The 13,837-nt window shown below is 33.0% G+C and overlaps 2 protein-coding genes across 4 annotated transcripts; one reads left to right on the plus strand and one right to left on the minus strand.

Moving 5' to 3' along the window:
• Positions 1 to 1,562: 1,562 nt before the first annotated feature.
• Positions 1,563 to 8,663, plus strand: LOC114187363 (inositol transporter 4). Of its 3 annotated transcripts, none has more exons than XM_028075604.2 (7): positions 1,563 to 1,714; positions 6,305 to 6,435; positions 6,595 to 6,665; positions 6,751 to 7,086; positions 7,157 to 7,264; positions 7,346 to 7,951; positions 8,023 to 8,663. In XM_028075604.2, the coding sequence occupies exons 2-7, from the start codon at positions 6,309 to 6,311 to the stop codon at positions 8,506 to 8,508; spliced, it is 1,734 nt and encodes a 577-aa protein (XP_027931405.1). In that variant the 5' UTR covers positions 1,563 to 1,714; positions 6,305 to 6,308; the 3' UTR covers positions 8,509 to 8,663. The 3 variants fall into 3 exon arrangements, with proteins under 3 accessions (XP_027931405.1, XP_027931406.1, XP_027931404.1); XM_028075605.2 differs by having other exon boundaries at positions 1,572 to 1,714; positions 6,309 to 6,435; XM_028075603.2 differs by having other exon boundaries at positions 1,593 to 1,714; positions 6,094 to 6,435.
• Positions 8,664 to 11,086: 2,423 nt separating this feature from the next.
• On the minus strand, positions 11,087 to 13,546 carry LOC114188136 (uncharacterized). Its single transcript, XM_028076682.2, has 2 exons — positions 12,057 to 13,546; positions 11,087 to 11,546 (listed from the first exon to the last, which is right to left on the minus strand). The coding sequence occupies exons 1-2, from the start codon at positions 13,365 to 13,367 to the stop codon at positions 11,484 to 11,486; spliced, it is 1,374 nt and encodes a 457-aa protein (XP_027932483.1). The 5' UTR covers positions 13,368 to 13,546; the 3' UTR covers positions 11,087 to 11,483.
• Positions 13,547 to 13,837: the final 291 nt, after the last annotated feature.

Genomic DNA, 13,837 nt, shown 5'->3' on the forward strand with positions numbered 1-13,837 from the left:
TATAATTTAGCATATCACTAATTAGTGTCAAATTATAATTTATTCCGAACAATTTTATATTCGAATATATCTGTCTATATCTATTATGTGCTTGTTTTTACTTTGTACGCGATATCATATTTTATTGAAAATATATTTATATTTTTCTTTAACAACAACTAAAGAAACATATTTCATTTTAATATAATTTGTAACTTAAAAAGTCTAATCGTAAATTATAATCGTTTTACTACATATCACTACTTAGTTATTATGTCGATTTTATAATTTAACAAAAATAAATCCATATCAAAAATATTATTTTTTAAGCCTAATATTATCATTTTAAAAAAAACTTATATGTATGCATCAATAATTAGTTATTATAAACTCAATGTCAAAATTGATAACAATATCCAAATATATTTTTAATTAAAATTTTTAACCTCAATCTCATGTTACTCGAACTTCTTTATTAGAAACTGCAGTTCACAATATATATGCATTTACTTTAAGTTTATTATTCATGTCTCTATGTTACTTTTGTTTAGAATAAAGTTTAACTTATTTTTTTCTTTATTTTTATAATATTTATATACTTTTTTAAGTTGTTTATATCTAGTTGTGTTTCTATTTAAATTTTTTAACACGAACTTAATGTTGCATTTATTTTGTATAAGATTATATTACGAAATATTACATATTTATTATCATGACAATATCTTTCATTTTATTCATACACACCTTTGAATAAATTTAGTTTAATTTCCTTTTTTTCTCTTATTTCTGACCACTTCCTTTTCAATATTATTTGTTTTTTAGGTTGTTTATATCTGCATGTGCTTTTAATGACAAATTTTAACATCAATTTGTGTTGTATTTATTTTGTACGGGATCCATAATACATAATATGCTCATTTTAATTTGATTATGATTCATATATACACATTTCATTTTAATATAATATATAATCAAAAGTTTAATTATAATTTTAATCATACGATTATATTATATTGTTTTACTACATATAAATTGTTGATGTCAATTTTATCTAAACAAAAAATATCCTACATACGCAACAATAATTAGTTATCATATATAGTGTCAATGTCTTCATTGATAACAAAATCTTCAGGTATTTTTGTTAAAAATATTTAACCTCAAATTTATATTACTCAATTTTTTTAATATAAATTACATTTCACAATATGTTATATTTTATACAAATTGCTTTTGTTTACTATATTTTAAGTTTAATTTCATTTTTTCTTTATTTCATATGACCAATACCTTTTCGATATTTTTATGTAATTTAAACAGTTTACATTTACTAATGATTTTTATTTAATAATTTTAACATCACATTTGGGTGTTGTATTTATTTTATACAAGATCCTATTATAAAATATGCATGAAATTTATTTTAACACCAATCTTATACAAAAATTTAATTATAAAAATTTATTTAATATGCCTAAAATAACTACATTATTTTGTTTGATACAAAAATAAAATGCCGACCGTGCACGGGTCTCATACTGTTTATTCCTCAAAGAATGGCCACAATTTGCCCACTTTCGCTTTATTCCTCAAAGAAGGGCTACAATTTGCAACAGCCCAAATTCAAATTGTGCACGAAAGAAAGTCAGCAACAAAGAAGAACAAGAAAAGAAGAGGAAGAGTTGCCTTCAAATCCAAAGCCTCTGCGGAGTTTTGACGCAGTGTCATACTGCAGGTAAGAACACTCTAAGTTCTCTATTTCTATACTTTTTAATCATTTTTTCAGTGTCACATTTGTTTTTTTGTGTTTGTTTTTCTAAATGAGAGCGTATGCATGAAAATGGAATGTTTGGAGAGACGATTATAGTTGTAATCAGATTTCTTCAGTTTTCCGCAAACGATTTAAAGAAGACGATGATCCATGGATTCATCAAAACCCACCCTTTCAATCTTGAGTTTTAACTAAAACTTATATTGCTCATTTTAATCTTTATTATAATAACTTATCAATGAAAGTATTTTGATAAAAATATCCTTAATTATTTTTTAACAAATTTATATATTCATAGTTAAGTTTTTATTAGAATTTTTCATTTTATTGAATACTCAAACTTATATATCTTTTTTAATTTGTTGATGGACAAAAAAAAAGTGAAATAATTAAGTTGTAAGTTTATTGTAATTTTTTATATTTTTTATCATTTAACTTTGTTATCAAGTGAAGTAAATGACCATTTAATTTTATAATCTTAAACATATTCCATAAATTTAAATTATAATGAAAGTGAATTTTTAAAATCCTACTTATCATTATAAAATATTAATATCATTTTATTCTATTAAGTTAAATATTAAAATAAAAATTGTACTAATAATATGCAGACACAAAATAATGTTGTCTAAGATAATTAAAGTTTAAAGTTTTGTTTTTCTTATTGTGGTGTAATTTTTTGATATGGTATTTGAAGTAGCAAGATCAAATTGTTATGTCAACCCAATTAATATTAGACACTCCACTGAAAATATAAAAATTTTAAATACATAATAAAATATTATTTTTAATACACATTTAATTAAAAATACTTAAATCTATAAAAATTTAAAATTTAATTACTATATTTTGAATACAAGATAATGATGACTTAAGTATCGCATTAATTAATTAATTATGTACACATGTTGAAAAGTGGGGACTATAGTCATGTTATGACATTAATTAATTATATCAGGTTCCAATTCGGTATTTTTTCCAGGGGTCCAATCCAACCTTTCAACACGAAATCACAAGTTTAGTAGTTCATGGGTTTTTATAGATGGAAAATGGATAAAATAAGAGATTAAAAAAAATCAATTTGGTTTGGTGGAAATTAAAATTTTAATCTAGTAGTTATTTTATTTATTTATTTATTTATTTATCTTCTATTCATTTATTTCCTATTGAACGGACTCTTATATATCATAATTTTTTTCAATTTTTTTTTTAATTTGAAAAAAAGCTCCGAAATGTGAAAAAAAAAGAGAGTCAATGGTTGCTTCAGAGATCCACATGAGACCTTAATGGAGGAGGATCCAAAACACACCGACAGTTTCTGCTTGCTTTTAACATGCCTTAATGTCAAACGTATTTTTTTTTAGAATCCACACTCCTTGGGATTAAAATAATGATATATATTATCTAGAAGAAAAGTATGAATATTAAATTTGCTTTTATTTATTTATTTTATTGGACATAATGAATATAAAACGTTTGTTTCTATTAATAAAAAATGGAAAGAGAATACTAAAACTCACTAATTCGATAGTAACTGCACTAAATTGATAATACTGTTTTAAAATTTATCTTCCATGCTCATTATCAACTTTAAAAATAAAGATGGGAGTTAAGAGAACAATCGATCATTCTTTTATAACTAGCATAAACACAGCGCGATAACACATGTGTGTATACATTTTTTAAATATATATGTTATTATATTAGTAGGTGATAATATTGTAATGTTATTAAGTTAATATATAAATTAAAATTATATTTATTAAAAATGAAGTGAAATATATGATAACAGATGAAAAAATAATCATTAATAAATAAAGACAAAGAAAAAAAAACAGAGACATCCGATTTTATAAAAATCTTGTAAAAGTAACGGTCAATTTTTAAAAATTTAATAAATTATTATATTTAAAGGGTAAAATGGATATTTTTAAATGTGGACACGGAGAATTCCCTTTGTATATTAATTTTAAAATTTAACTAAATTAATATTTTTTATTAATATTATAGTTATGTTAAAACTAACTTGTATTAAACGTTGTAGCAAGTATTCTTTATCTTCCACGCTCATTATGAACTTTAAAAATAAAAGATGGGAGTTAAGAGAACAATCAATCATTCTTTTATAACTAGCGTAAACACAGGTGCTATGGCGCCTGTGTATACATTTTTTAAATATACATGTTATTATATTAGTAGGTGATAATATTATATTGTTATTAAGTTAATATATAAATTAAAATTATATTTATTAAAAATGAAGTGAAATATATGATAACAGATGAAAGAATAATCATTAATAAATAAAGACAAAGAGAAGAAGCAGAGACATCCGATTTTATAAAAATCTTGTAAAAGTAACGATCAATTTTTAAAAATTTAATAAATTATTATATTTAAAGGGTAAAATGAGTATTTTGAAATGTGAACACAGAAAGGGGAATCCCCTTTGTATATTACACAGAAAGGGGAATCCTCTTTATATATTATTATAGATATAGTTGTGTAAGATTTTATTTTCTTATAATGTTTCTTTTTTTAGGTTTTATGTGAATCATAAAAAAAAATTGTATTTTAAGTATAACTTTAAGTAAATCATCTCTTATTTTACTTTTTTTGATTTTCTTATTACACATTTTTTCTTTGTTATCCGCAACTACTTTTCCTCTCCTTATATTTATTAAAATAAGAGTATAACTAAATATAATAATATTATCTTGATGTTTAAAAAATAATAAATAAGTAAATCTTCATAAAAGTCTAACAATTAAAAATGAAGAATGAGTTAACCTAGAATTAAGATAGTAAATCATACGCCTTTCATTTACATTATCTTAATTTTTAATCAAAATCATTTCTTTAAATTTAAATTTATGGACAATGATGCTATTATTCCTGTTTTTAAATTTAATTCTTTATTCTTTGATGTGATTTAGTGTGGGTAATTGATTAATATACTACTATTTTTTCTTTTAAAAAATCAATAACTGACATTAAGTTACATCAAAGAGTAAAAAATGAGAGTCATACTATAATTTGTTAAAACTAATGTGTCTAATATAACCCAACCAAGAGGGAGGTGAATTGGTTATTTAATTGAAATTATCTTCGATCTTTATAAATCCAATAAACATTTGTTCAATTTTGTGTTAATAGATTGATTCAATCAATTAGGAATGACATAAAAGATAAAAGAAACAAGAAAATACAACAATTTTTGTAATGATTTGATTCAAAATGAATCTACATTCTAAGCAACCCGAGCTTAGGAGGATTCCACTAAATCAATAGAATTACAAGAACATTTATATAATTCATGACCGTAAAGACTAAGAAGCTTGATCTACAAATCAAGAACTCCCCCTAGATGCAATGCCTCCACAAAATTGAACAGCAAACAAAAATATAATTCAAAAAAGAACAAGGAACAAATACACCTAATGAATGTGCAGATGTGACACTCAATCCTAATGCCATGCTTGACCCTCCAAGATTGAATCAATCATCAATCTTCTTGAATGATCTCCCAAGAAAACAAGAACTTTGCGAATCTCAATCTTAGAAAAATCTGTCAGAAAAATCTCTTCTTGATTTAGTGATGCGTGATTTTCAAACTGATTTTAAATTTGTTTTTAAATTAGAGTTTTGCTGCTGAGATTAGTGGATTAGAGAATTTATCTAATCGATTATCGTAGATGAATTTTTACTACATCAGTACAATGTCTTCTAACAATTAAATATCTAATCCATTAACGAGTTTTGCATTTGACATATTTAAGAGTTTGATAGCTGATCTATTTTAGTTCAAGTTTGACTTACATGTAATCCTAGATATATATCATTTATACAAATAATAAGTTCAGATTAAATCTAAAACAATAATACAAAATGTTTGTATAACTTTAGACACCTCAAAATCAACTTCGTTGGATTGAGCAATTTCACATAATTTTCCTTAATTTATCATGAAAGCAAGTTACTAAACCATATCTAGTATTCATTAAAGACAAATTTCACAAACACATACAAATACTGATTTAAAAAGAAAAAAAAATTTTAATTACTAAATTTTGATAATTTTCTTTTCCAACTTTAACTGTTATTTTTTAATTAATTTCTATTTTTTTTAATATTTTAAAATCAAAGATGACATGTTATAAAAAAAAATATTAAGATTTAGTAATCAAAATTTATAACCGTCTCCTTCAAACTATCCAACAATCAGAATTTCGAAAAACAGCATCAGAGTGATGATTCATTAAGACACATTGTGGGTCCATCACATTTATTTTAGAATCCTCTCTACTTTTTTTGGTTTAATTGTCTGTGTATAAATTTGGCAGAGTGTATTTATTGAGCCATATCGGTATCAGGATTTGGGTACTGCATGAAAACCTTGCATTGGGAGAAGTTCCGCACAAGGAACAGGGCATTAATTATGAATTAATTTTCCTTGAAAACCATCGTCTTCTTCTCTAGTTTTACAATTCCACTTTGAGTTGTTGACGAGCATTTCCCTTTCATGCATCATCTGTAACCCGTGTATGGTTGAAGCAAGATGGAGGAAAGAGTAGCAGACAAGACCGAGTTCACAGAATGCTGGCATAGGACAACTGAATCACCTTATATCATGCGCCTTGCTTTATCTGCTGGCATAGGAGGTCTTCTCTTTGGTTATGATACAGGTCACACAAAAAACAACAACCCTTCTTCAAATTTGATGACATTCAGCTTCATTCTGAACCCAGTTGATTTTATTAATCAATTAAGATAATATGAAGAGAATGGTTAGGAGAGATGTTGCTTTGATCGATATTTGTTTTGACCAAATTACTGACATGCAGGAGTGATTTCTGGGGCCTTGTTGTACATCCGTGATGAATTTGAGCAAGTTGACAAGAAAACATGGCTCCAAGTTAAGTTCGTTTTAGTATCTTGTGTTTGAAAGTAATAATGAGGGTGGAGAGATCGATTGTTTTTATTTATCCATTGTTGTGCAGGAAACCATTGTGAGTATGGCAGTTGCAGGATCTATAATTGGTGCCGCATTTGGAGGGTGGATGAATGACAAGGTAGGGAGAAAGAGATCTATTTTGGTGGCTGATGTTATATTCTTTATTGGTGCTTTGGTTATGGCTGCTGCTCCTGTTCCATCGGTCATCATTCTGGGAAGAGTTTTAGTTGGGTTGGGAATTGGAATGGCATCTGTCACCGCCCCTCTATACATCTCTGAAGCTTCCCCGGCCAAGATCAGAGGTGCTCTAGTCAGTATCAATGGTTTTCTCATCACTTCTGGCCAATTTCTCTCTTACCTCATCAATTTGGCATTCACCAAGGTACATATATACACACCCAAGTTTTTTAAATGGCTTATTTTTGTGTCATCAATTTCATTTTTTGTTTCAGGCTCCTGGAACCTGGCGTTGGATGCTTGGGGTTGCAGGAGTTCCTGCTGCGATACAGTTCATGTTAGTGTTGTCCCTTCCCGAGTCTCCTAGATGGCTCTACAGACAGGTACTAATGCTGTTTGTCAAACATCTTGTTTTCTCTGCCATGCCATGAAATTTGAAATTTTCTGGCATTCATTTTCCACAGAGCAAAGTGGAAGAGGCAAAGCACATTCTGTCAAAAATCTATCGTCCGAGTGAAGTTGAAGAGGAAATGAGAGCCATGGAAGAATCAGTTAAAAGTGCGAGGGAAGAGGAAGGGTTGATCGGGCACAGTGTAGTACAGAAAGTGAAAAATGCCTTAGGTAATGATGTTGTTCGAAGAGCACTGTATGCTGGGATCACTGTCCAAGTGGCTCAGCAGTTTGTTGGCATCAATACCGTCATGTATTACAGCCCAACCATCGTTCAGTTTGCTGGAATCGCCTCCAACTCCACAGCTCTTGCACTTTCTCTCGTTACCTCTGGTTTGAACGCTGTTGGCTCTGTCGTCAGCATGCTCTTCATCGACAGATTTGGAAGGAGAAAGTTGATGCTTTTATCCATGATTGGCATCATAGTTTGCCTCGTAATTTTAAGTGCCACATTCAATTTAGCAGCACACCATGCTCCTGCCATTAGTAACCAGGACACCGTTAGCTTTGGTGCTAACTTTACATGCCAGCCTTACACAAAGGCCCCAAATTTCTCCTCCTGGAACTGCATGCAATGCTTGCATGTGGGCTGTGCCTTCTGTGCTAGCACCGAGAATGATGTAAGTTTTACTAAACATTTCCTTTATCTTTGATAATCTATCATACTCAACAATCTGTAATTATGTGGAAGGTTCTTCCTGGAGCATGCTTGGCAGCGGAAAAGAGAATCAGAGGCATGTGTCGTGCACAAAATCGTGTATGGTTTTCTGAAGGTTGTCCAAGCAAAATTGGAATTGTTGCAGTTGTAATACTTGGACTGTATATAATAGTGTACTCTCCGGGGATGGGAACCGTGCCTTGGGTTCTGAACTCTGAGATTTACCCATTGAGGTTCAGAGGTCTTGGAGGGGGTATAGCAGCAGTTTGCAACTTTTGTGCCAGTTTGATTGTGAGTCAGTCATTCTTAAGCCTCACACAAGCTTTAGGCACTTCTGCAACGTTCCTCCTATTTGCAGGTTTCTCCCTCGTGGGTCTTGGGGCCATCTATGCACTGGTGCCTGAAACCAAAGGCCTTCAGTTCGAGGAGGTTCAGAAGTTGCTCCAGAATGGCTTCAAACCTTTCCCATTTAACAGAAAAAAGGAGGATAACCAAGGGAAAGGACGAGCCTCGGCCTAGTCATAACTAGTGCTCATCTTGTTAAAGTACATAAGTAGTTGTACTTAGGATTCTTTAGAATAATCATGTGGATGAAATGGAATCTATAAATATCCATATAGAACAACATTTGACTTGTACAACACAAGATAAACTACCAAATATCCTTCTTCTAACTACTATCTTTATATTTCTCTATCCCATCAACTATTTATTTCATAATCTCAAAATACTAAGAGATCTTATAAGTTGTTTGAGCGTTTATTTAATTAATTTTTATTTTGAAAATTTATTATGAGAAAAGTAAGTTTATTCTTACATGTGTTACTTTACAAGTACTTTGGAATTTAGACGATTGCTCATTTTGCTTTTATTATACGAAAAAAAAAAATAGGGTGCTACTATTTTTACACTCACAAAACTATAAGAATCCTACCAACATTTTTTGTTTTATTGGTTTAATTATTTATTCTGTATAACTTCACATTATCAATCGTATTAGTTCCTTTGTTTTCTCACTCAACTTCTCTCGGGGTGTAGTTACCTAAGGAGGGCGGATCTAGGAAGAATCATTTTCTTATTTTTATGTATTGTAATACCAAACAACGTTGAGGCATTTAGTGTAAAATCATAGTTGTATCTCGGCTATTAAATAAAACGTTAAATAAACCCAAAATCCAATTTGTGAAGAACATAATTTGGAAACTAATTGGAATGGTGGAAGGAACGCAGAACAGATATAAGAATTTGATATTGCTATAGAAAAGAGGGGGGTTCGTAAATGGACCCAATACTTTTTAGTCCACCTATTTTCAACAGAAAGAGGAAAAAAGTGGATTTTATTTAGTTAAAATTAAAATATCAAACCATCCTTATGGTAACAACTAAATAGGACGATTTTTTTTTACCTTTCTTTCTCTATTTTTTTTTTCATTTTAGACAACTTAAAAATAATTTATACTTAATTTTCTTCCCTTTTTAAGTTTTCTTTTCACAATCTTTCTATTCTAAACAAACCCATCCTTAATTTCCATATACTGTCCCTTTGTTTGAACATATTTTGAGGAAAAGTTTTGCTAAAGCCGAGTATAATAAATAATCACCTATTATATTATAATTAATTTAAAAACAATGCTAAACTTGCTACATCAGTTTTTTAAAAAACGACGAAAAGGAAGTTGTTGAACATCCCCTTGGGTACAGAAGCAGAATTGGTGGAAAACTTAGTCAATTATATGATATCATAAAAGGAAATAATTTATGAGAAACATTAGTTTGTAACTCGTATAGACACTAACACACCCCTCTAAAGAAGTTTGATTGGTAGGGATTAAATTATTGTTAAAAAAGTTGTTGAATATATGTCTAGATGGAGATGGTCGCATTCTATTTTATCTACTGGTTTTTTATTTTTCATTTTTCTCTCGAAATGACGTAGATATAAAAGTTGAATAGTTTGAAAGCAACTTTTGAGAATAAGTTTTGAAAAATAGTATGGGATAGGAGCTTAGTGATAGAAACGTAAGAATTCAACAATCTTCGTGAGATCTTCCTACGTTCCGATATGCTTTAGAGTTCAAACTTTTGTTAAGATAAACCAGTAACATCTCACCAAACAGATTCGCCTTTTGATGATGCAAGCAATGAAGGCCCATACTTTAAAATGAGTGAAAGAAAGAGAACACCGACACCCGGTTCTTCAAAACCTCAGATTAGAAAGTGCAACCATCGAAACAAACGGCAGGACAAAACATACCTGCTCTGCCAGCTAATTGGTGATTATTATATGCGACAGGAAGATTTGAAAGGGGAAAAAGAAAATAAAAATCAAGATGTAAGATGCTAGATGAGGAAATTTTGTACGGCAAAAATGATGCAATCTGTGGTGGAATTAAACTGCGAGGTGGGGCTATGATTTGCCATACAGATGTAACTTGGAACTTGATATGGTAGCATGCAGCGGCTCAGCCGCTTCACCACAAGGACAACGTACTCAACCCAGGGTCCCATTCCCTGTTTTCATATCAGTACCCACCTAAACATGTCCCAATCCCACCATGTACACAGCCTTTTCACTACCAAACATTTCTCTCCATCTGTGTTAAGATCTTCTTCCCCACTTAGATATCGCCACCATCTAAACGGTCTTAACTCAGTTTATCAGAATCCTGCTTTTTACACTTTCCAGACTAGATTAAAAATATGTTTTGCTAAAGCCTCTTCTGTCGTTTTTATATTTTTTACAATTTTCAGTTGAAGTGCAGAGAAAGCACTTGCAAGCCACCACAAACCTAGTCCTTAAAGAGGATTCTCGATGCCATACAATTTCCTGCTTTACCCAGCTTGTGTTGTCGATTTCAGAAAGAACATATTCCAAGTTTTATTTCTCAACTTTTAAGGCAAGCATATCCCAATCCTCATGGCAAAGACGCATGAGATAAGGAATCAAATCAAGTACTGCTTATAAAATATATGCATACGTTTCAGAGTACCAGTCGATTCGTCAAAAAAAACACCACGCTCCAGTCCATCCAGCATATGTAATACACTGAGCAGTATCTGAAAAACGAAAACATGCTATATGTTGACCTAAAAGAGATTATGGACACACAATCCAGGTATATTTCAGTAGAAGCTCGTACTTTCATTACGAGCGTGCAACTTAATTACCATACAATAATACGATCAGAAACCCTTTTCACAAAACTAGGGTCATATAAACAAAAGGAACCAACCTAACAACCCAAAAATACAACCATGTAACACCAGGACACACGAGCAAATCGAAACAAGGGAAACCAAACTCCCATATCTAGCTATATCCATACATCTAAAAGGGTCAGTCTATAGCCGCTAGCTTTCATCTAACTTCAATAAACCCAGCTCCATTCCAACTATCATGGCCACACTGTACAAACCATCAAAATCACTATATATACAATAATCAATTACATTGTATAATTACCACCTTCCAAAGTAGCAATGTAATCATTTAGCTAAGAACTCGATGTAGACGCCTCTTGTCTTGATTCCCTCAAATATCGAAGCAGCGTTTCGGCCTGTGAAAAAACAAGCCAGAAGTTTAATATCCAGGTCATTCTTTAAGATACCACAAATCCCCAACAACTTGGATCATATGCACATTAATGCTAAAGAAAAGAATGAAGCGAATTAGTGTGTAGCAATTGTTTGAGCGGGCTTTTGGAAAAAAAATATTTTAAATGAAATTTATTTTATAAAATTGACTTCGGTTAGAATTGATGTTGAAGTAAAACCACTTGTGTTTGGATATTTTAATTCCAAAAGTAAGGTGTACTAAATCTCAGATAACTTTTTTTACAGCATTCAAAAACTACTAAAGATTGCATCAACTAAAAAACAAATCTGGATCCAAGATTAATTTGTCAACATAGAATTAAATGTTGGAACATTCACTTATAATCATGTTAATTACCTTGTCACTTTATTGGTATTTTGGATGACTCAATGTAAAACCAGAACACTTAATTAATACGATGATTGAATTGATGTTTGTTGGTATGGTAAGATAGTGGTTTGATTTGACTGACCTTGTGCTTAGCTCGAACACTCCCAGTTTGAGAAAGGGCAACGAGGGGAGGAATCCCACCCTCTCTGACAAGAAACCCTCTGTTTCTGATACTGTCAACACAGAGCTGAAGAAGGGTCAGAACCGCGAACTCCTTCCCCTTCACAGACCCATCCTCAATGGCTTCCACAAGAGCAGCGATCCCACCTTCTTCCACAATTGCATCCTTCCCTTCCTGAATCCCGGCCAGGCTGTTGAGCACCACCATGGCCTTCTCCGCCATGCCGTTCCCCTGCTCTGCCACCAGCTCCACCAGCGGCTTCACCGCACCGGCGCTCACCGCCCTCTCCTTGTTCTGCCTCACAGAACACAGCTTATAAAGCGTCGTCAGCGCGTCCTTCTTCCCTCTGCTCGAACCGTTCAGAAGAAGCGAAACTAAGGGTGGTATCGCTCCAGAAGCCCCGATGGAGCTTTTGTTCTCTTCCACCAGCGCCAGACTTAGAAGCGCGCATGCCGCGTTCTGCTTCGAAGTTTCCGTTCCCGTTTTCAGCACATAAATCAGCGACTTCACTGCTCCAGCATTGGTTATCAGCATTTTATTGTCCTCGTGGAGAGATAGATTTAACAGCGCGGTTACCGCATGTTCCTGCGTCCAAGGATCGCTACACCGGAGAAGCGGAACAAGAACGGGCACCGCGCCGGACTCCGCGATCAAAACCCGGTTGTCGGCGCGATTCTTCGCTAGCAGCCGGAGTTTCGCCGCCGCGGAGCGCTTTACTGCCACCGACTGGGACTGGAGGCCGTCGATGCAAATCTTCACCGTCGGCTGGAGATCCTCCGGCGAAATGCTCTCGATAATCTCCGTGGAGAAGCTCTCCCTCTGCAGGAAACCCGTGCAGGGCTCCGGTTCCGTCTCCGGCTCCACTTCTCCAGATATATTGCTCTTCTGCACGCATTCCGGTGATGGGAGTGTCGCCAGCCGCTGCAGCTCGCCGGAGATGTCGCTGCTGCATGCGGAGAAATCACTGAAGGCCTGGGAGAGGTCGAGGAAGTCCTCCTCTCCGGGTGAGGATTTCAAGGATTTGTTGTTCCGCGACGCGAGCTCGCCGAGGCGAAGGTCGACGACGGAGTCGGTGAGGTTCTCCGATAGACAGGTGGATTTTTCGGTGAAGGAGCAGCTACTGCTGTCGTCTTGGAAGAAATTGGAACGTATCGTGCGCATGGACCTTCCTATATGACGCTGCGTTTTGGACGAAACTGAGGAGTGGTACTGGTAACTCTTGGCCAAGGGGAAACGGCTCGAATTAGACCGTGATTCTTCCAGCGAAACCATTCTCGAACTTCTGTGTTCACAAATTGGGAATTAGGGTTCTGTGCAGTGAGTTATTTACGTTTCTCAACTCAGACTTTCATAGTGAAAATAAAGGAAGTGAGTGAAGGCAGCGCCAGGTTGAAGACGACGAATATTAAGGAGAAGAAGAATAACTGTTTGATTTTTCTATTTTCGTTTTTTTATTTGGCTGTGAATGGTGAACGCATTGGTATCCGGGACGGGCTATTGTTACTGGGCGTTCAGATTTGTAGTGTAACGGTCGGTGCTGATAAAGCAGAATCTTAAAAATCGACGGTGAGAAATGTGTGGGGGAGGTGAATGAATTGAAGAATGGGTTTGGGATAGTATGATGTGGGGTCGTGGGCGTCGGCCAGAACCGTCGTCGTTTTGTGTAGCTTTTTTAACTTCAGTTGGTGTCTGGAAGTAATTACTGAAAAGCCCTCAGTGGCGTTGGCTTGGGTATGGTTTGG

The sequence above is a fragment of the Vigna unguiculata genome, chromosome 6 (assembly GCF_037176805.1).
Source record: "Vigna unguiculata cultivar grain cowpea cultivar isolate G323 ecotype 2 chromosome 6, ASM3717680v1, whole genome shotgun sequence".
NCBI classification, from domain to species: domain Eukaryota; kingdom Viridiplantae; phylum Streptophyta; class Magnoliopsida; order Fabales; family Fabaceae; genus Vigna; species Vigna unguiculata.